The sequence below is a fragment of the Tyto alba genome, unplaced genomic scaffold (genome assembly GCF_018691265.1).
Source record: "Tyto alba isolate M040663 unplaced genomic scaffold, T.alba_DEE_v4.0 Super-Scaffold_17, whole genome shotgun sequence".
NCBI classification, from domain to species: Eukaryota; Metazoa; Chordata; class Aves; order Strigiformes; family Tytonidae; genus Tyto; species Tyto alba.
The window spans coordinates 10,205,078-10,226,804 of NW_024881279.1; the positions used below are offsets into that span (position 1 = coordinate 10,205,078).

General features: G+C 46.4%; 2 protein-coding genes across 6 annotated transcripts in view; one reads left to right on the plus strand and one right to left on the minus strand.

Moving 5' to 3' along the window:
- Positions 1-21,727, plus strand: part of CYFIP2 (cytoplasmic FMR1 interacting protein 2) — a 56,429-nt gene that overhangs the window by 14,487 nt on the left and 20,215 nt on the right. For 3 of the 4 annotated variants that reach the window (XM_033006195.2, XM_042790460.1, XM_042790458.1), the window contains exons 8-23: positions 530-658; positions 2,024-2,128; positions 5,261-5,352; positions 8,218-8,335; positions 9,200-9,319; positions 9,958-10,083; positions 11,123-11,289; positions 11,578-11,725; positions 12,062-12,215; positions 12,768-12,924; positions 13,548-13,644; positions 14,191-14,267; positions 15,254-15,362; positions 15,713-15,832; positions 16,515-16,714; positions 17,234-17,321. In XM_033006195.2, coding sequence (XP_032862086.1) covers positions 530-658; positions 2,024-2,128; positions 5,261-5,352; positions 8,218-8,335; positions 9,200-9,319; positions 9,958-10,083; positions 11,123-11,289; positions 11,578-11,725; positions 12,062-12,215; positions 12,768-12,924; positions 13,548-13,644; positions 14,191-14,267; positions 15,254-15,362; positions 15,713-15,832; positions 16,515-16,714; positions 17,234-17,321 — 2,007 coding nt within the window. The remainder of the gene's footprint in view (positions 1-529; positions 659-2,023; positions 2,129-5,260; positions 5,353-8,217; positions 8,336-9,199; positions 9,320-9,957; positions 10,084-11,122; positions 11,290-11,577; positions 11,726-12,061; positions 12,216-12,767; positions 12,925-13,547; positions 13,645-14,190; positions 14,268-15,253; positions 15,363-15,712; positions 15,833-16,514; positions 16,715-17,233; positions 17,322-21,727) is intronic. The other variant, XM_042790459.1, reaches the window with a different exon arrangement.
- Positions 17,351-21,727, minus strand: part of FNDC9 (fibronectin type III domain containing 9) — a 35,017-nt gene continuing 30,640 nt past the window's right edge. The window contains exons 1-2 of one of the 2 annotated variants that reach the window (XM_033006199.2): positions 19,817-19,909; positions 17,351-18,825 (exon numbers count right to left, since the gene is read on the minus strand). In XM_033006199.2, the coding sequence (XP_032862090.1) occupies positions 18,156-18,818 (663 nt within the window). In that variant the 5' untranslated portion in view covers positions 18,819-18,825; positions 19,817-19,909 and the 3' untranslated portion in view covers positions 17,351-18,155. Of the gene's footprint in view, positions 18,826-19,816; positions 19,910-21,727 lie in introns of those variants that run through there. The other variant, XM_033006200.2, reaches the window with a different exon arrangement.

Genomic DNA, 21,727 nt, shown 5'->3' on the forward strand with positions numbered 1-21,727 from the left:
TAGCAGTATCTCCTTCTCATGGATCATCCTGGGTGGCTTTGAAGGTCAAGACAAAGATGAAGGTCTAAAAGATGCAAGAGTTCTTAGAGGGGGAACTGTTTCCAGAACCTCTTCCCCTGTTTTCCCCAGGAAAGCCATCCGGTTTGTCTCTGCAACTGAATGGGGACTGAAGTTCAGACCCCATGGCCCTCCACACTTCACAGCCTCTGTAGCTTCTGCTAATTAGGTAGAATATCACACAGAGTAGAGTCAGAAAGTCTGCTTCTGAGGCATCTTTCTTTACATCTCCGTGTCTGATGTTTGGCTGTTGTGATCAGTCTGAAGGGGAGAGCTGTCCTGCAGAAGGAAGGCTGTTCCTTACAGATGGTACCGTGAGGTCAGTCTTCTGCCAGTAACTTAAGAAAAGTATGTAGATGGGGTTTGAATAAACCTCTTACCATTCTACTCTTAATCGTTCAAATATGTTTCTCCCCTGATTTCTGCCCTTCCTCTGTCCATGTCGATAATGTGGCCCTTGTTGATGTTTCAGTGTCTGCACCAACAACTAGAGGTTATCCCTGGCTATGAGGAATTGCTAGCTGATATTGTCAACATCTGTGTGGATTACTATGAAAACAAGATGTATCTCACTCCCAGTGAGAAACACATGCTCTTAAAGGTGAGATTCGGCCATGCTTACGGGGCTGGGTTCTTGCGTAGTTTCACTTTTGTTTTAGTAAAATTAATTTCCCTCCCAGGACAACATTTCTTTTAATTTTCTTTATTTTTTTCTCCTTTGGGTTTACATGCATCCCTTTTCTGCAGAGCCACCATCCTCTGGACACATGAGTTGCTATGAGATGGGACAGTTTTTTGCATGCAGCAGCAAAGCTGCCCTCCTCCCCTTCCTGTTTCCCTTCTGATCTCTGTTACTTTGTGTTTTCTGCTGCCTTACCTCAATTCCCTCATTTTCTCCTCTTTCACCTCTTTTTAGCTGAACAGACCAGATGTGGCTGTGGGTCGGAGATGTCCCACCCCAGTGCTCTGAAGTGGCACCTCTGTCGGGCAGTGCTGTGAGCTGTCTCTGTTCCTGCTGTAATTTGGACCTTTTCCCATGATTTATCTGCTGTCCTTTCTGGCCTTTTCCCACATTTCCATATAAAAATCTTCCTTCCTCTCTCCCTCTCCTCTGCTCTTCCCCATCTCCATCTCTGTCTTTTCCGTCAATTTTTCCCAAGGTTGCCAGTAGCCCTACTTGCCTGGGACGTGCATGGTGGTGGTCTCCAGCTGGTGGACGAGAGCACTGGTGGGTGCCCTGCACTCTCCAGAGCTGGAAGGGATTTTTCTGTTGTGCATGGATGTGCAGAATCATGGGTTTGACCTGGGTAACTATATAGGACATGCCAAAATCACCACCAACTTTGCAGCCCTGAATTTTCTTCCTGATGTCCATTCCCAGCAATAATTCCCTGCAGAAGGCAGATCCTTACGGGTTTCATTTCCTGACTCTAAAGAGCCCTCAAGATGAACATGCCAAAGTATCTGCTTGTTTTGTATATTTGTCCTTACTGTCAGTCAGTTATTACAGTGATTGCCGTTGCTATTACCATAAGAACTTCATTACCACAGTATGAGTCAGCTAAGGTTCTTTGAAGGGTAATGTGGGTAGTTTGAATATCTGTAATGATTTGTACTAAGTTAAAGGGAAAAAATCAATCCAGGAGCGTATTTTAAATGTTGTCAATTCTTCTTTGGGAGTAAATGTTTGCCTTTGGGTTGTTGTTATGTGAGAGAGAGGAGGAACAAATTACCAAAGTGAGTGTCATATGTTTTTGCACAGAAGACCAAAGCAATCCATCATGTATCCTCTCTCTACCAGGTACGTCCTTGCACATATGTGCACGTTTCATACAGTCTTCTCATGAGTGTCAGGTGGTACAAGGAGCCTGAAGTGGTCTTTCTTCATGCTAAGTGATGGTAAACTGTCTTTGACTTGTGCTGCTGACTTCACACTAATGAAACCTACCCTTTCCGCCTTCTCCAGGTGATGGGGTTTGGCCTGTATCTTATGGATGGGAATGTCAGCAACATTTACAAGTTGGACGCCAAGAAGAGAATCAACCTTAGCAAAATAGACAAATTCTTCAAGGTCAGTGACCTGTCTGGATGGAGGCTGAAGTTTACTGCAGACCACTGAATTAGCAACCCATATCGTTGCACATGCTGGCAATAAAAAACAAACCTCAGGAGTCATTTACAGGTCCAGCAAACTCAAACGATCAAGAAATTATCTAGGCCAAAGATGAGGAATGGGATTGCTGTGAACCTAAGTGGGCACAGAGCTGCAGTGTGGGTGAGACGAGCGATGCCAGCCCTTGGCACCAGCAAGGCTGTGGATGGGTGAGCGGTGCCCGGGGCTGGCTCCGCTCCCACGGCACTGGAGCTGGGGAGCTGGGGGGTGCTGGGGACCCTGCACGCCTTCGCTGGGCAGCCGGCTGCTGTGGCAGCTCTGCCTGCCTCTTGCCGAGGGGCAAAGGAGGGGGACGATGTGTGTGCTATCTGTTTTGTGGATGAGGGAAGAGTGTGCCAGACTGACATCGTTTCTATCTCTTTGCACATTTCTGAGGCAGGTTTGCAGTCTCCTGAGGAGCACCGTGATTTCAGGCCACTGTCAAACCTGGCTGGTTTGCTGAGGGCTGTGTGGGTGATGGTTGCACTCCCCTTTCCCTCAGCAAGCTGCTGAGCTGAGGGACAGGGGACACAGCTGGCCAGCCAACATGTGATCTGGCAGTCTTATTTCATGTATAAACTGTGCTTCCTGTAGGACAGAAAAAGCTTCTTGGGGAGCCTGTGTCAGCTAGGACCTGGATGTGCTCACCCAGTGGCTTGATGAACCTTTTTTGTCTTATCTGAGATACAGGTTTTGGGGAGAGGCCTGCGAGAACTGGATGCTCTCAGTGGCAGGGTGGGAAGCAGCCGTGCAGCTTCCCTCTGCCCATGCACATGTGCAGCTGTGTGTTCTCAGGTCCTGGTCCACACCTGGAGACCCAACTGCATTTCCCTGGGGCCACTGAGCATGAGAAAGGTTTGGGATAACGCTGTTACTTCCCCCCAAAATCTGGTGTTAGTGAGCCACTGGCCACCAGTGGCAGATGGCGAGGGGGGCTGAGACCCTGCACAGCACCGCCCGCGGCATTTGCAGGGGGAAATGACACCTCATTTCCACTGCTCCTGCGTGCAGGCTGGGTCTAGGAGGCATTTCAGGTTTGGGCAGGTCAGCTCTAGAAGGTATGGTGGGATCTGGCAAGGGACAAAGGTATTTGCAGCAAAGAATAACAGTATAGTCGGAGGATGGCAGAATAACTTTACAGATGGAGCAATTAGTTTTCCTTTTGACCTAATGAGCTTGAGCAGTCCTTCCAGAGTCTTTTTGCCTACATTGTATTAATCTTTCTCCTGAGAGAAAAATTAGGTTTTGTTACCAACATTTGCTCCACATCAGAGAAAATAAGATGATGGTTTTGTGTGGGCCACAGAGCACTTCGTCCCCATAGCTCTTTCAGCAGAGTGGATTCTCACTGCAGCTTTACCCAGAGAGCTGCTGAGGAGCCTGAAAGAAGTTGTGGTGAGAAGGTAGAGGATGCCTCCCTGCTTATTGCCCTGACTTGCAGTTTATAGGTGGTGTGCTGGGTCTGTACAGGGGGGTGGAACGGGCAAGCCCAGATGGGTGGTTTCATGAAAGGTTGGTGTACCAGCTGCTGCATCTGCACCCTGAGCGAATGGGGACCTGTTTACCCCAATTTGCATCATCTCTTGGGGACAGCTCTGAGAACAGGGCTGAAATGCCCACAGAGGGGACTATGGACAGGCACTATAACCTCATGGACAGGGCAATAATGAGGTGGTGGAATACCCTCCAGTCATTGAGGAGACTGCCGAGGACTGCAACTCTGCAAAGGTGATTTATCATGTTATCCCTCAGTCTTCCAAGTTTTCCCTGGGTCAGCTTTACTAATTCAAATGAATCTCCGTTTAAATCAAGCTTGCAATGTAATCTGTAGGGTTCAGTCATCTTGGTGCGTTCACACAGATTTGCTGTTCATTGCAAAGTGCTGTGGGCCATCAAAGAATCAGGTAAAGTGTCTTCCATTGCATGGAATAATTTCCTCCTTTCCTGCTTTTTTTCTATTTGCACTTCTCCAACATCTGCTGTGGTCTCACCTAATCAGTTAAGTACCACTCCAGACTATCTGATCTCAAGAAGAAAAGGCCAACTACTCCTCTTACTACGTCTGCTTATTGCCTTCTGATTAAATTTCTAGTGGATTGACCAGGAATTTGAGTAGTGAAAATGAACTACCCCTACACTTAAACCTTTTATGAAAGTGCCACTGGGAATCCCTGATGACAGCATTACACATCCTCCGCACAAGCCAGCCTGGGAAAATAATGTGATAATAGGACAGGGAATTTGCCACCATCCTATCTGCATTTTTTTGGGCAAGGCTTTTGTAGCTGGGTGAAGTTGAAGCTTCATAATTTATTGAAGAAATGTCGGTAGCTCTTGGTGGCATTTTGTTTGCAGCTGAAAGCTTAGTGAAGCAGGGACCTAATTGAGCTTGGAGTAGGTTCAGTGCACTTTGAATTTGTTTCCCATCCAAATCCTCCTGAGATGTAAAGAGTGAGCAAAGCCATGTTGTGTTTGCCTGTGTCTTTCTCTCTGTGGAGAAGTTTAAAGACACGTCACAAGCAGCCACAGTGCCGAAGTATGGTCCAATTCCCTGAGGAAAGATGTCACATCCCTGGGAGTCCAGGCAGCAAAGCAGCCTACAGCTCCCCTCTGAAGGGAGCCGCAGCAACTTGCTGCCAAAATACCGACATGCTGTTTTTTCATCCCTCTGTTCTCTTGGAGGATTATGGTGGGAGGCAATAAGCCCTACTCAGGACTACGCTTCTGTCTTTTTGTTGTAAAAAGAGCCTTCCCTCTGGCCAGTTACAGCACTGAACCACTGTGGCCATAACTAGCCCGGTATCAGCAAGTCCAGGGCTCCAGAGCACTCGTAGGGGGTGATTTTCCTCACACAAAAAGCCCTGTGACCATTTTTGGTCACTTCCTAAGTGTGAAATGACCCTGGCTCCAGGTTTGCACCTTGCTTTAAACAGTCTGACACTTCCCATAGCTTCAGAGACGCAGGATGCTGTTTCGTAGTCCCTTGTATTACTCTGAGGCCACAGGCTCTCTCTCCGCCGTGTTTCAACCATCTTTTGTTTTCTTTTCCAGCAGCTGCAGGTCGTTCCTTTATTCGGCGATATGCAGATAGAACTGGCCAGATACATTAAGACCAGTGCTCACTATGAGGAGAACAAATCCAAGTGAGTGCCTGCCATAATGTCTCTTGGCTTCTGTGTGTGTCCCGAAAGCCGTGGGAGCTGCAACTCTCCGGCGTGCGTGAGGTCTGTGTACGGGTACCGGTGTGTGTCCCTGTGAGGTGTGAGTCCCGGCGTGCCAGCTCTGTGTGCACGTGTGTTCCTCCCTGTCCCTGCATGGGAAGATGTCCTCGCCGGCCCCCGAGGGTGTGCGTGTGCAGCCAGCTCCGAACCTCTGTGTGCCCACCCCCTGCGTGCAGGGGCAGGGGAGCGGGCAGGCCCGCAGGCCTGCTCGCGCTGGCAGGGGCTGGGGAGGTGCTCGGTGGCCGGCAGCGAGGCAGGAGGGAGGAAAAAGGCGGCCGGCGTGCGGCTCGGGGCAGCCGCTGAGTGCTTGCGAGGTGTGTGAGTGCGAGCAGCGTGTCCCTGCTCTGGAGAGATTTTAATCCACATTTTTCATCCCAGGGACAAAATCCTCCAGAGCGTGAACACAGCAGTGGATCTCTTGGCAGTAGCCAGGGCGCCTCTAGCTCAGGCAGGTTTTGTGAAGAAGGGCAGCAGGAACGAGGGTTGAACTGGGGGGGTCAGATGCACTGGGAATGAATGAATATTGTGGGAAAAAGGCAGAAATGGAGCCTTTATGGCAGTGCTCAGGAGTGTAAAGCACCACTTCCCAGCCTGGGTTGACAGGCAGTTTGCTGCTCCCTGTCAGATGAATTTGCAGACGACGTTTCAGATCACACTAGGCATGTGTGAGGCCCCACTTGTCTTTGTAGCTTTGCATTGTGCTCAGTTATTGCTAGAAGAACCGGTGTTAGGTTTGGATATCCTTGGAATGGTATTTTCAACCACACATAAGCAAAGACTGTTTGAGCTCTGTCTGGCTGTAACGGCTGATGGCAGCCTGGCTTTCACCAGTGAGTGGCCTTTCACCCATGGGACCATATTGCATGGAAGTCAGATTTCTCCAGTGTCTGCAAGAAGCAGCCTAGCCAAGCTGTATCTTCAGCAGGACAGGAACTAACCTGCAGTTTCATGTCTCCACTTTGTTTGTCCCCTTCCACCCCAGAGGGTCCAGCTTTTCTGCCTGCCATGTGGCTCACCCAGGAACGACCCTTCCCTGCCCTCCCCAAGGCTGGTTGAAAAGTGCCAATTAATTGTTAACAAGAAATTTGACAACAACGTGGCAAAACTTCATGAGCAAAAGGTTTTCAATTAAAATTGAAAGAAAAAGGAAAAAAAAAAAAAGGTCTACAAAATGTATATTTAAAGAATGTTTTCAAAAACTCCATTTAAAAGGAAAAAATTGTCTAAAAATTTGCACCTTTCTATCCCAAATCATTCAGAAAGCACATTTCAACGAAACATGTGTCAGCTGCATTCATTTTCTCATCTCAAAACCAAGGTAGCTCGCGGGCTGTTTACCTGTGCATAGTTTTAATGTCTGTCTTGAAATCTGTCTTTCCAGGTCTGTGTGCTGTACCTTACTAACCAATGTTTCTTCCTCACTTGCTTTCCCAGCAATTTGCATGGGACTCCATGCACTAACTCTGCCAAGGTGGTTCCATATAATCCCCATTTTTTACTAATACTGTTTTTGTCACTTTCTTTCCCTCCCTGTCTCCATAAAAGTGGAATTAATTGGTGTTTTTCCTGCATGATGCTTTGTTTCTGCACTGTGGACTAGGTTGTGTGTGGCAGGGAGGGCTGGTGCAGCCCTGGCCATTCCTGCTACCCTGCCAATTGTCCGGTGGGGAGCACAGGACATTGAAACGGGTAAGAGTCGAGCGATGGGACTGTGGGAGGATGGATTTCACAAGGGATGACATGGCCCAGCACTTCCAGGACCTTCTACCACCACAAATATTGGCAACAAGTGCCTTGCAGTTAACTGTAGGAATATGTCTTCATGTCTGCGTCCATATCAGAGTCAGGTTTCTCACCTTCCTTTTGTACAGCCAATCTAGATTGAAGAAGATGACTATTGGAAGATGGACAGTTATTTGGGGGTGAAAAAAGCAAGATCTGAACTTTTACATTTTAATGACAAAGTAAGACATGAGAGTCTCAGTGACAGACATTTGCTTGCACAAAACATTTTGGTGGAGCCGTTCTGGTTCTACATCTGTGGCTAGCATAGAATGGGAAAAAGGAGATGTTAAATTAAATAGACCTGGTTTGCACCATTTCTTTATATGACTGTGCCTTTGTCAGGGGAGCGCTACCTTCTTTTAGGATATCATTACACTATAACATGGTACATGTGGCTCAATGCAAATGAAAATCTAGTTCATTTAACCATATTCTGCTCATCATTTATACTCAGGGTTGTTCACTGACCTGGAAGAGTGAGCCAGAACCAAAAACAGAGTGGGAGGGATATTTCCTTGCTGGCCCCTTGCAGAGTTTTTCCTTGCAGGAGAAGGCAGCATGACCCAGCTGTTTCAGACCTGGAGGGATGACCTCTAAGAGGATGATTAACCTTAGCTTTAGCAGAAAGGATGCAAACAATGTTGGGTATTTGCAGTTCATCCTTCCCTGAAAGTTTGTCTGATGGTGGTCTGGGAAATAGTCATCTCTGCTCATGGGGGTAAGGTGAGCTCAAGATGGAGAGCAGCCTTCAGGGTGGATGGAGCGGGGATATTCAGGCTGAAAGGTGAGGCAAGTGTCCCCATCATGCCGTGTGAGACCACCTCTGGAAGACCTCACACCCAGGGGACATGAGAGAGACAACACAGGCTGACATTTGCCCTGAAGGTGGCATGTCTTGGGCATGTTGAAGTGAAGAGAGCAGTTGAGCGCAAGGCTTTGTCCCTGGGGGTGTCTGCGTGGAGCCCCACGTCCTGTCCTTGAAACCCTTGCTTTTTTGCCCAGGTGGACGTGTACTCAGAGCAGCATAAGTCCCCAGTACAACATCTGTGAGCAGATGGTCCAGATCCGAGACGACCACATCCGCTTCATCTCAGAGCTCGCTCGCTACAGCAACAGTGAGGTAAGGTCAGCGGGCAGTCGCCGTAATCAGGCTCGTTAGAGGGATGAGGCTGGGAGAGGACAAGTGTGGCAGGAGTATGGTTTGCCAAGGATGTACAGTGAGAAGGGAAGAAGGACACAGGTGGAACAAACCAATTGTCAATCCAGCAATAGAAAGGAAGTTATGAAAGGCCCCTGCAGGTGCAAAATCATGTGCACCAGAAGATGTACTGCAACAGTGTCTGCTCTTTGCCCACAGCTTCATTAAAATAGGAAGCAGAAAAAATTTTGCAACTAAATGTTTATTATCGGCCAGGTGGCAGAACACTCATGACTTGCAAATGGGTCTTTTCTGTTACACAGAGCTGTTGGTCAGGGCTTGGAGGAAAGTTCACAAGGCATTTCTGTTCTTGTCATTACTGAATGTCAGCGCCCTCACTGATGCCATTGTGACTGTTTTTTGCAAATGTGTGATCCTCATTCATCAGTGTATTTAATGAATTGTTAACATTCTTAGCCCTTTTCTTTTTGGCATTTGTAAATGCTTATTTGAACTTTAAATCAGTAAAGGACTCTCAAGGATTTCAGTAGTATTAGACCATCAGAAAGGAATGGGAAAGTGGAGTAAAAATGGTTAGTTAGTTGCTCTGAGGTGATAGGTCAGACTCATCTTTCTGTAGGAAATAGACTGCCTGGGTAAAAAGAGCCTTGACAAGTTATACCCCTTTTCCTCAGGGACAGTATATGCACCACTTAATTTTAGCTTGAACATAGGGTCACAGGGAAATCATTTCAGCTGGGATTTGAGAGAGAGAGATCTTTGGCTCAGTGAAGCCTCTGCAGCAAGTTTCTGAATCTAGCCCTGACATGATGTGATGTTCTGCAGGTGGTCACTGGCTCAGGACTGGACAGCCAGAAATCAGATGAAGAGTACAGGGAGCTCTTTGATCTTGCTTTACGGGGACTGCAGCTGCTGTCCAAGTGGAGCGCCCACGTCATGGAAGTGGTGAGTGCATCCATGGAAGTGGTGGGTGTGTAACGTTCTCCTCCTCCCAAGTGAGCATGTAGATTTTAAAAATCTACAAAGACTGTAGAAAGGTGAGCTTGCTTTCATGCCACCTAACTTTAAGTCATTAACAAACACACTAAGAGCAGGCAGCTGATGACCATTAACACCCTCTGCACCAAATGGAGAGAGAGCTTGATCATCTCACCCGGGACCTGAACCACCCTTTGCAGGTGCTGGGCTGTCCTCACCGATGTTAGAGAGGGACTGTTCTCCTAGCCTGAACACCTTTGTTAAGTACTGAAAGTTCTTTGGGATGAGTCTGTGTCTTGAGCAACTAAAACTGTAATTCAAATGATGATGAAAATTCATGATTTGGAAACTTTCAACCACATCTCAACACAAGTCCATAGATGTCAAAAGCCCAATATGACTGGCAACCTCCCAAAAAACAAAACCGGTAATTCAGTACAGTGATAATAAAGCCAGGAAGAATCACAAATTATGCTCCCAAAGGAATGTCAAACAACTGTAGTAATGTCTAAGGGAGTATTTTCCTGGCATAGGGCCCCCTTCAGTCTTTCCAGCCTGGCTTCTTGCTCATAGCAATGCTGACAGTGTCTCTTTCCATCTTCCAGTACTCTTGGAAGCTGGTTCATCCCACAGATAAATTCTGTAACAAGGATTGCCCGGGAACAGCAGAAGAGTATGAGAGAGCCACCCGGTACAACTACACCAGTGAAGAGAAGTTTGCTTTTGTGGAGGTAGGTACGAAATGCACAAGAGTAAGAACCAGCCAAGGCTGGTTTCCTGTCCATGTTCCTCAGGCCAGAGGAAGAGGAAGGAAGGGCATCTCACCACACTCACCCGTTTTCTCATCCCTGTGGCCCACTTTAAAAGGATTAAGGGTTCCTACATCCCTGTGGCCCTTAATTTGTCCATAACTAAGGGGTAAATTAAGTTCTTAGGAGCTCCTACTGGGCTAGAAACACTGCCAGTGCATGATGAGACCAGTTCTCCTCTCTTTTCCTGATCCTGCTCTTATGCTGTGTTTGTGGTCTGGAGAAAGACAGAGGTGAATCGCTATGTTTTCTTAATATTGCTGTATTAAGCCTCTCCTGACCTGAAAAGAGGGTTCAGGGCTCCTGGAAAAAAAAAAAAAAATGGGTATGGGCTCACAGAGCAATGTGATCTGAAGCAAGATCAAAAAACTATGTCAGGTGCTGTGCAAACACAAGAGATCCCCAGCCAGTCCCCAGGACCCATCAACTCTCAGTCCAGCTGTCTGTGGACAGTGGGAATAGTCTCTGAGCCTGGCTGCGGGAGGCCCTCACACCTCCATCTTGCCTTACACAGTTCAAGGTGGTTTGAATATTGCCTTAATTTTTGTGGCTCACACCTTCCTGGGAATTGTCAACTGTACTCTTGTAGAAGGAAGATTGTGCCCTGGTGCAGATACAGGTCTGTGCAAGCCACACAGCTGCACCCACATGTGGAGCACGTGCAGTTTCCTGGGATTGTGTGTTATTAAATATATCAAGAGATCAGGAGTGGAAAGAGAGCTTGCCAATGGACAGAGGCCATTTGCAAGAAACTGGTGGTGTAAATGCTCTCAGCTTGTTGTGATCTGTAAAGCATCTAACATTCAAAAAATTAGCCACCTAATTACTGGACTTAAGTTACCTGAGTAGAATTAATTTAGTCCATAAATCCAACATTTAGAATTCTCTTAATTTTGGATTTATGGACTTCTTCATACAATGGAAAAATAGCAAATACATCTGTTTTTAATTTTTGCTTCAGGTAATTGCCATGATCAAAGGCCTGCAAGTGCTGATGGGCCGAATGGAGAGTGTCTTTAACCAAGCCATCCGCAACACTATCTATGCAGCCCTGCAGGACTTTGCCCAGGTGACCCTGCGAGAACCGCTCAGGCAGGCGGTCAGGAAGAAGAAGAATGTTCTGATCAGGTCAGTCTGTCCTTCTTGAATGTAACGCAAAGCCCATGTATTTATTTGTGTAACGTATTTGTACTACATAAACATGTGGCCCTGCATACACCTCACTGTATACAGCCAGCCAATATACCTTGGCCAGCCACTCCTTCCAAGGTAACTTTTGGGCATGACTCCCCCAGTAATGGCAGTGTATGTCCCCACCTCAGATACTTTTCCTCCCATATGTACACAGCAGTGAATATTTTCATCTTGAAGTAGAATCAAGCTTAAGCACTATTTTCCCTCTCCCACCCACTCCAGCGTCCTTCAGGCAATTCGGAAGACGATCTGTGACTGGGAGGGAGGTCGAGAGCCTCCAAATGATCCTTGTTTGAGAGGTGAGAAGGATCCTAAAGGTGGATTTGATATTAAAGTCCCACGACGAGCAGTAGGACCGTCAAGTACGCAGGTATGTAAATGTCCATCTCCTGCGTAGGGAATTAATGGTTTTACAGCCATGTAGGAGTCTTCCACCCTGTGGATTAGCAGATGTTTCCATGGTCTACTCCACAGTCTTCACACTGTTGTGTGTTAAATGTTGCTTTGGTGCCTAATATGTTGTATAGTTCCCAAAACCTCCATTTTTAGGGGTGTAATTATTTCTAGCTCAGAAAGATAGTGGCTTATGGGTGCAAAGAGTAGTAGCCACCTGGGAGAAGTGTTATTTTTTGTTGCAGAGCACCATGACTGTGTGTGGTCATGTCTCACTGGAGAGTGGTAACTGCATGTCACCTTTCTTCCAAAGCTTTACATGGTGCGGACCATGCTGGAGTCCCTCATAGCAGACAAGAGTGGCTCAAAGAAGACTCTGAGGAGCAGCTTGGATGGGCCTATAGTCTTGGCTATTGAGGAGTTCCACAAGCAGTCCTTCTTCTTCACCCACCTTCTCAACATCAGTGGTGAGGTTATGGCAGGGGGAGGCTTGAATTCAAGTCTTTCATGCTCAGAAAGGCAGAGGTACATCAGCTTTGCTCCTCATTGACCCATGCAGAAGATTTTCCTTGATTTTTCCCAAATGTCCTACTTCTGCCTGATTCAGGCGTGTTTCTACATAGTAATCATTACGTGAACAAGAATGAATTGGCAGTAGCATATAGCCACAGGTGGTAGATTTTTTTCTAGGACTGGAGTTTTCTTTTTGTCCCAGACAAACTTCTGTGCCACTGGGCAATAGAAGAAATCTTTCAGAGTAACTCTGAGCCATTGAAATGTTCTCCCTGGAGCTCTAGAGCAAAAGCAATGATCTCTTCTTTCTTCTTCCATTACAAAGTGCTCAGACAGCATGGACATAGTCTGGGTTTAAAAACAGAGACATCGTAGAAAATGTTCCATACCCAGAACCAGTCCAATGTGAGGCTGCAGCAGCTGCCTCCTGTGAACTTCCCTCTCTGCCATCTCTGTGGGAGTAACATGGGTGCCCTCCTGCCGGGGGGATCTCCTCTGTGTTTCAGAAGCACTGCAGCAGTGCTGCGACCTGTCCCAGCTCTGGTTCCGGGAATTCTTCCTGGAGCTGACCATGGGCCGCCGCATCCAGTTCCCCATCGAAATGTCCATGCCCTGGATCCTCACGGACCATATTTTGGAAACCAAAGAACCCTCCATGATGGAGTAAGTCCATGGGCTGTGTTGGGACTGTGCATGTGCTGGGGCTTAGGATTTTGTTTTTTGGAGAAAGGGTAGGCTGGTGATGAACAGTCTTTTTGATGTGGGAAGGAAAATAGATGTTTCTTGACTTGCTGTCACACGAATGTGTACTGTATGAATACCTTGTTAGCAGACGCACACAGGTGGCTTTCTGGCACTGGCACTTACGCGTCATAAACCAGCAGTTGGCAACTACTCTGTTTGGATGCATGTGCAACCAAAGAGATGTGATAAATTATGAGAGGAATTGCTGTTATGCATGTTCATAATATCTTCCTCATTAGGAAAACTTTGTTTTCCATTTTACAGCCACTGTCAGAGCACCCTGTGGAGTGAGGGCTTTTTTAAGGGCAGAGAAGGAGCAAGTGTCAATTGAACAAGTCACAGTTAGCTCAAATCCAGATCTGTTCCATCTGCTTCCAGCAGGACATAGGGAGCAAGAGGGAGTATTTGAGGGGCTGGAGGGAGTGGAAGTGATAGGAGTGAAGTCAGAGAAAAGCCTTTTTTTGCACCAAGCAAGGTACATGCACTGGGTGCCACTTATGCTGATATGCTGTTTAAGACATGATTTATCTTCTTGCCCTCAGGTACGTACTGTACCCTTTGGACCTCTATAATGACAGCGCATACTACGCCTTGACCAAGTTCAAAAAGCAGTTCCTATACGATGAAATTGAGGCTGAAGTAAGTTCTGTTCATCTTTATTGTATGGAAGGAGCTCAATGGAGTCACATTGCCCTGTTTGACAGCCCCACCCAGCATTTCAGTGAATTTATTATAAGCATCTTCTGAAAAAAATACTACATCAGACTGAGAAATCTTTAAAAGATAAAAATTTCCAGAAAGCTTACAGACTGCTGATTATGGGCATCAGCTTAGCTGTACACATGGGGAACTGTGGAAGCCAAAGGCTGTCAAACACTGGGGACACGGAAGAGTTGGTCTGATGGGCAGAGGGTAACGAGAAATGAGATTCCTGAGAGAGAAGTATGGCTGAGGTTGGGGGACTGAGACCTGTAAGAACATGCAGAAGCTGTAAGAGAGAAATGTAACTGCAACTTTCCGCTTACTTTTAGCATGTGAGAACTGCAGTGCGGTTTTTAGATAGTGTGGCGTACATGTATGTATTAAATTAGAGCTCTTTGTTGAGTTGTATTGATCTTGAATAAGTAGGAAGGAGCTGCTCTGTGCTGGTGACACCCTCACAAAGTCTTGTTTTTTCTCCCCCAGGTGAATTTGTGCTTTGATCAATTTGTGTACAAGCTGGCAGATCAGATCTTTGCCTATTATAAAGCAATGGCTGGCAGGTAGGAGAACCTGACTGCTGCTGATGACTGATGATATCGCTGCATCCAAATTGCTGTTAACCAAATGTTCCCCTGATGGAGTAGCCGCTGCAAGTAGACATAACAAAATAGATCATCCTTGTCTCACAGAATTGGCTATCTATGTCAGACCAGTGTGGATGAGGAATATGAATTAATGGTGGCAAGGAGACATGGTTAAAAGTGAAAAAATAATAATTGGCATCCTGAGTAGAGGTCTGACTACAATTTGTGAGAGCACCAGAAAAACAAACTGAGCCTACTGAAGACATGTCCTTGCTTGACTTCTGTTTGTGTACCAGGCAGATGAGTGGAAATCTCCCATCTTTACGAAACAGGAATATGCACTTGTCCTCACTCTAGTAAAGCAGAGGACTTGTAAAAGCTAGAAGGGTACTTAGTGTCTTAGGTCACACATCAGACCAGCTGACTGTAGGACTTCTGCAGAGTTGCTTGCTCCTTTATGGGGAGATGGGCCCTTTGTGACCTTTCCTTCTTACCAATTTAAAGAGTATGGATGAACTCTAGTGAGAGTCCTCCTCTCACGTCCCCAGAGGTGAACCAAGTCTTCGGTGTAACTGTTCAACTTTTGTCTCTTGATCACATTGTCCTTAGAGGAGGAGAGCAATTACCATCACCAAGCAAATGTTCCCACAGCAGACCTTCAAGGAGGGACCACATCTGTGGGACTACCCCAATACCTGGTGCTAGGGATATCTTCCAGCACAATCTTTTATCTTTTTGAATGTTTTAGCCATAAAAGCCAAGAATGATGTACAGCAGCATGGCAGTCCTCAGATAACAACTGTGGCTCTGTGATTTAGTGATGTAAGCAGAGTTATTAGTGTGTGGAAATTTCTTGGCATTCAGAGCAATATGAAAAGAAGGATGAAAACAACTCTGGAAAAGATCCAGAGAAGCTGATAGTGGATGTTTCTTTTTTTCCTGACACTGCTTCCTTTTTTCAGTGTTTTATTGGACAAACGTTTCCGGGCTGAATGTAAGAATTACGGGGTGATTATTCCATACCCACCATCCAACCGCTACGAAACACTGCTGAAGCAGAGGCATGTCCAGGTACAGTGCCAGCAGTAGTCTCCAGTAGTCATAGCTCTTGGTCTATTATCCTTTTGTTGGTGGCTGGCATCCTAGTGCTGGGCTCAGTCGATGTCAGTGCAAGAATGAGAAGGGTTGAACCAGTTTCTGACACACTGCACTCAGGGTGTTGGGCCCGGGGGGGAAATAAGTTACAATCCACATTTCCCCCTGAAGTAATGGTAAACTCAACCAAGGCATTTGCATCACCACTTTAACATTCAAGTAGACTTGGATTTTAATTTGTGTCTGTTAAATAAATAAATAAATAAATAAAAACCAAAACTTTTCTCCATCTGTGTATAACATGAAAATTTCTTTTCTTTTCCTAGTTGCTGGGTAGATCAATTGACCTGAACAGGCTCATTACCCAGCGTATCTCAGCAGCGATGTACAAATCATTAGACCAGGCCATTAGCCGCTTTGAGAGCGAAGACCTGACATCCATAGTGGTAAGAACTGTTATTGACTGTGAGTATGAACAGAGAGAATAATAGACTACTGTGGATACAGAGTCAACTGCCTTCTGCTTCAAGTCCCACATACAGTAGGTTTCAGCCAGCCATGTATCCTCCTTTAAGCTGCTGAGGCTGTGCTATTTCTGTTTATGCAGCTTTAGTTGCATTATTATTGGACCATTAAGTATCTGCATAGATCATAAGGTGACAGTCAGCAGTTAGATTTTGCAGACCTCTTGTAAGAGATTCCTGTCATCTGGGAGAGGGAAATCTTGACTTTAATTCCCCCTGTTGGATGAATGTGGCTGAGACATCGTTTGTCTGTACAGGATTTGCTGCCTTTGATAATGTTACAGGAGCATCAGAGTCAAGTAGTGTAAAATGACCAGTTTCCACCTTTGAAGGATTCTGATGTGAAAGCCAGCCAGTGCTCAGTAGGGAATAAATTAATTTTGCTTCCCGCAGGTTTAGAAGATACTGGACCAGGACCCCTTGAGTAGAAGTGCAGTTGGCTTTGGCCACTGAGTTAAACTGATGTCTTTAGCATTTGCGACATCCTCACCTGGAAGGGTCTGTGTGGCTGTGGATATAAAGTCATTCCCCTGGCAATTAAATCAGCTGTTTCTGTTGTCATCTTGGTAACACGTTGCATTTGTTGCTGCTTTATGTGCTGCAGGAGCTAGAGTGGCTCTTGGAAATAAATCGCCTGACTCACAGGTTGCTGTGCAAGCACATGACTTTGGACAGCTTTGATGCCATGTTCCGGGAGGCCAACCACAACGTCTCCGCACCCTATGGGCGCATCACCCTCCACGTCTTCTGGGAGCTCAACTTTGACTTTCTACCCAACTACTGCTACAATGGATCCACCAACAGGTGAAAAGAAAAAGCAAGGCAGGAGGCACCTGGAGACCCTGCTTTTCCTTCCAAAATGTCAAGCCTGCCACATAAAATTCACATGCATTACAGTGAGGTTTTCATTCCTTATGGGATGCAACAGTTACAGTTAAAAGGAAGTTAAAGTTCCAGTTCCCCTTGGCTTTGAAAATGTTAGTAACAAATTCAAGCAACAAAGTTGGACAGTGATTGCAAGCAACTGAGCTAGTTTGATTTAGAGGGTTGGTTTACTGAGCTGTGGTAGCGACTCGTGGGTTTCTTGCCTGCCCCAAATGAGAGGAAACCCCCACCTTTGGTAGGTTAAGCTGACATGGTTTACACCACCAACAGACTAGGGCAAGAGTTTGCTTTCCAGTTCATGTAGCTCAGGTGATGAATTGCTGATTAGTCTGCAACTGCATTTCATCCCAGACTGTGCCATATCTGCACTCAGTGCAATTAACCGGGCTCTGATCACTTTCCTCCCCACCTCCCAATTTCCTCCCACAAACGCTGCAGGTTTGTGAGGACAGCAATCCCGTTCACGCAGGAACCCCAGCGGGACAAGCCAGCCAACGTTCAGCCGTATTACCTCTATGGATCCAAGGTCAGTAAATGAGCCATGACAGACAGAAGTGGTGGATGTTGGAAGTATTTATTTAGGAAGAAAGAAATACAAGAACTAGTTCATTAACAGAATGTCAGGTGCAAATGTGCAGGGTCACACTGCCGTGCGAAACAAAAAAGCCATGCAAGAAGCAGATTCAGTGTGCTTTTGCTATTGCTTTCCCATAATCTTCATAACATGCCTATGTTAGGGGATGTTGACACTGCTCTGTGCTTGGTGTTTAGCACTGAGACCAAGTGACATCCATCTAAATGCACAGAGGAGAGCAAATTGGAGCTCCAAAGCAGTGCCCCTGCCCAAGGAAGTTACCACTTCAGGAATCCCATTTATAGTTCAAAATGAGACTTCCGAAAATACCTGTGTGTGCAAATATAGACTACTTAATATTGACAAAAAGCTCTTTTGTCAGGCTGTGATGACTGTTTATACAAGTGTTATGAGGGCTTGGGGTGTGATGCTTGTGGAGGATCATTCAAGTGTGAAACTATTTGAGTGGTGTTTATTTCTTGTGCATGTTGATTGATGACTCTGAAATGAACCTACAGCACTGATGCAGATTAGCTAATGACACTATAGTCAGCCAAGCCTGGCTGTTCCCAGAGAGCTGACTTGTTTTCTTTTTTAAAAACCCTCAGCAAATGAGAGTATTTTTGTCACTTGACAAAAATCTTTCTCCCTGCGACTGTTATCCCCACCTCATGTTCCACCCTGGGACAAACAGCCCCCGTGGACACACAGACAGTCCTGTTGGCAAGAGCTGGGAAAGAGCAGTGCGAACCAAACCTCTAGGCAGGGTTTCCCTTTCTTTTGCTCTCATTGAAGACCGTGCTGCGGCAAGATGGCCCTTTTATCATCACTGTTTTTATAGGAAAAAAAGCAGTGGGGGGAGCTGTATGGACTCTCTCTTATGAAACTGGAGCTCCTCATTAGCACAGTGGTCATGGGGACTTCCAGAAGCTCCTCTCTCAGTCCGTCATTCAGTGGCCCCTCTGGCGAGCTGCTCCCTTCGTCCACTTCTTCAGGGCTGGCATCGGGGTGCTTCAGCCTCGCAGCCTGGTGGCACCGTGCAGACCAGAACTGCAGGCAGCCGTAGGCCAGGAGAGCAATGAAGCAGAGGAGCAGCAGGCTGCTCACCATCCACATGGAGGTGGTAGGTTCGTGCTTAGAGTCGCCGAAAACCAGAGGGGTTTTGTCCAGAGTGTGGAAAGTGGTGCAGTGGTTGCCAGAGGGGTAAGAGTTCTTGCACGTGATGCAGAGGACGTAGATGGTGGATGGTGTGAGTTGGTGGAGGACGAGGGAGCTGAGGGGGTGAGGAACTCGCTCCTCACGGTGGAAGTTTTGGCGTAAATAGCCAGCAAAGACACTGTTCCAGTTGGGGCGGTACATGACGTGGTAGTAGTTCTCTGGACAGGGGTTGTTCATGGCCCAGGAGACCGTGGCGCTGGTGTAAGTGATGTTGTGCACTTCGATGTTCATCGTGCCCCTGAAACCAGACGCAGGGAGAGGCTGAGTTTCCCAATTCAAAGGCCACTGACATCAGTGAAGTCTCTCCACCAGCTTTATTGGCCCTTAGACTGGACTCAGGACTATGCCTGGCTAGCTTAGATTAGATGCTAGGTCTTAGCTGGCTGAAATTACAAAAGATAAATCCTGCTGGTGCCCAGCGTACTGTATCACTGTGCATTATAACCAAAAATACCAACTGCAACATAGGGCATACTTTATGCTCTGGTTAGATTTTTTAAAAAAATCTCTCCTTTCTGACTAGTTGTCTATATAGGAAGCTTTTTTAGCTTTTTTGTTTCCCATGGAGTAGAAAGGATACTGCCAGTGTGATTAACATAAACTGATCATTAGACTAGCTCGAGCTTGCCTTGTGAAGTTGCCAACAAATATTTTACACCTAAATGCCATTTTAAAAGCTGCATAGTGATTAATTCACTGGTTTAAGTTGTTACTGCATTTTCTGTACCTTTCTTGCTGCATAATAGAATATAAACTCTGTTCCTATAGCATCTCACACTGTAATATCAGGATCTTAAATGTGAAATCTGAAGGTTGGTGAAATGTAAAACCAATGCCTTTAGGAAAATACAAATATATGAATAATAAGTACAAAGCTCTCCCCCAGATAAAAGACACTAACCACTAACAAATCACAGCCACAAGTCACTTCAGTACATCACTGATTTAGATCCCCAAAGTGCTCTCTGAGCCTCTTTGCAGGGTTTTCTCTCCTGACCAGCCGACTGCTCTGAGCAAGAGCTGCATGCAATAGCATCGTTTTGGGGATTTTTTTGTTGTTTTTTTTTTTTTTTTTCCTTCTTCCCCTCTCTTTTACTGTAACTAACTTTACTTGAATTCACTCAAAAATTAGCTCATCCTAACGACTGTTTTAACCGTTCTTACATGGAGAGCAGAACAGCACACGCGCCCATCGCTGAGCCCTCCCAGAGCCACGGGCAGCCGCTTACCTCCCCGGGCAGGTCGGCGGTGGCCCGGTGGTGCTGGTGAGCAGCGTGGCCACGGGCGGGCAGCGCCTTCCCCTCTTCCCACCGCTCGCCTCCCTCCTGCCTCTGCTAAATCCCTTCCTCGTGCGCTGCCTCATATTATACCCGTCTGGGGCTCCGTCATCTCTCACCATAGCAACCAACAAGAAAGGATGGGCAGGCATCTTCGAGTGATTTGGGAATGTTATCCCTAAAAGATTCTGCCTGGGAGAAGTATGTGTCTCCGGAGTGGAAACAAGCCAGGTAGCTTTGTTTGCAGGCTTGTTTGTGTTGGTTGTTTCTGTTATATTTTTTTTCCCCTATCCACTGCCCCCCAGCAGGGTCTGGCGTTACAGACACATTGGAACATGGTATGAAATTCGGGATCCTGGCCTGAAGTACATATTGATAGTTTAGCACTTGGAGGCTTTGTCTTTAATTCCATGATTTCTTGCACACTCAAACTACTGATTTAAGCCAAAGCCAGTGAACAGTAGATTTTCATCCCTGATGCTGCAGCAATGTCCATTAGCTTTTCAATATTTTCTAAGCTGTGTGATGGGAGTAGGAAAGACCTCAACCTTCTGCTGAACTCCCATGGGATTACGACAGGCTCTTCTTTGTATGCTCCTGCCTTATAGACAATTTGTGAATGTCCCCTGTCAGTCTGGTGAGAGGGCAGGAGAGGGAGGCAAAGCCAGTGCCAGTGGTGTTCAGGGTAGCAGCTCAAGTCTGTGGCCAGAAGGGGACAGACGTGGCACTGGGCCTGGTAAGGAGAGGCTCTGAAGAAGTGACTCACTGCTCTCTGAAGCCAACATTTGTTCAAGAGAGGAACTTTCCCAGAAGAAATGTTGGTTCTGGGTCTGAAGTTATTCATTCCATGTCATTCCTGGAAAGGTGCTTGCAACATTTCAAAGATCTTTGAAATATCAGCAATGATGAGATGATGCAAACTGCATCAGGAGGGACTATTAAAAGCCTGGGGAGTATGTGTGACCCTCACTTTTGCTTTACATTTTGCAGTTCTGGATGTTTTGATTTTGTCTTCCAAGATCTGTATTCCTGTCTCTGAGTGACCAGTGGCTGCCAGCAAGCTGAAAACTTGGAGCAGAGACTAAAATAATTATGGGCAGGGATGGGAATGAAAGTGCTCCCAGGTGGCTTCCTGCCTTTTATATGGCTCAGTCCTGCTTACAAGAGCAGGGCGATAGAGAGCTCTTAGCTGGTCCCATGCTGTGAGTAAAGTACATCCTTGCCTGTGAGGAGAGAGCTGTTCTTCAGAAAGGTGGATTACACAAGGTGGTAACGTTTTCATGAGAAAACTGCTTCTTGTAGCATTTAGTTTATCAGTGTTCACAGTTGCTTTGAAATTAAATGTCAGTTGTTCACAAATAAGATGTGTTAGCAGGAAGAGAGGAAACAAAGGAAAATGGGAATAGCTGGATTAGGCCAGCAAAGGGTCCTGATGACCATTCTGCATGCTGTGATCAATACCACTATCTCAAAGGAAACAGCAGCAAAGCTTTCAGTGGTATTGGTATTACCTGTCCCTAAAATCAAGCTTGCACCAGTTTATGCTGGTGATGAGCTTGAAATTCTCATTTCCCACGATGAGCAGATGCCAAAACCATGACAGTGCCAGGACTGCTCCAGCACTGGTGTTCCCCATATCTGCAGGTGGACTCAGCTGTGGCCCTCCCTGGGACCCCTTGCTCCTCATCGTAGGACGCAAACCCCGGGCATGCTCCAGTACCCAGCAGAAACTGAGCCATTTTCTGTCTTTTAGCCACTTAAAAAACACAGCAGGTTGCCAAGTCTCTGACAAAGAAGCTTCAAAATTACCAGAAACCCACTACTTACTGCTCATTAACCACTTCTTAGCTCTGTAAACGCTTT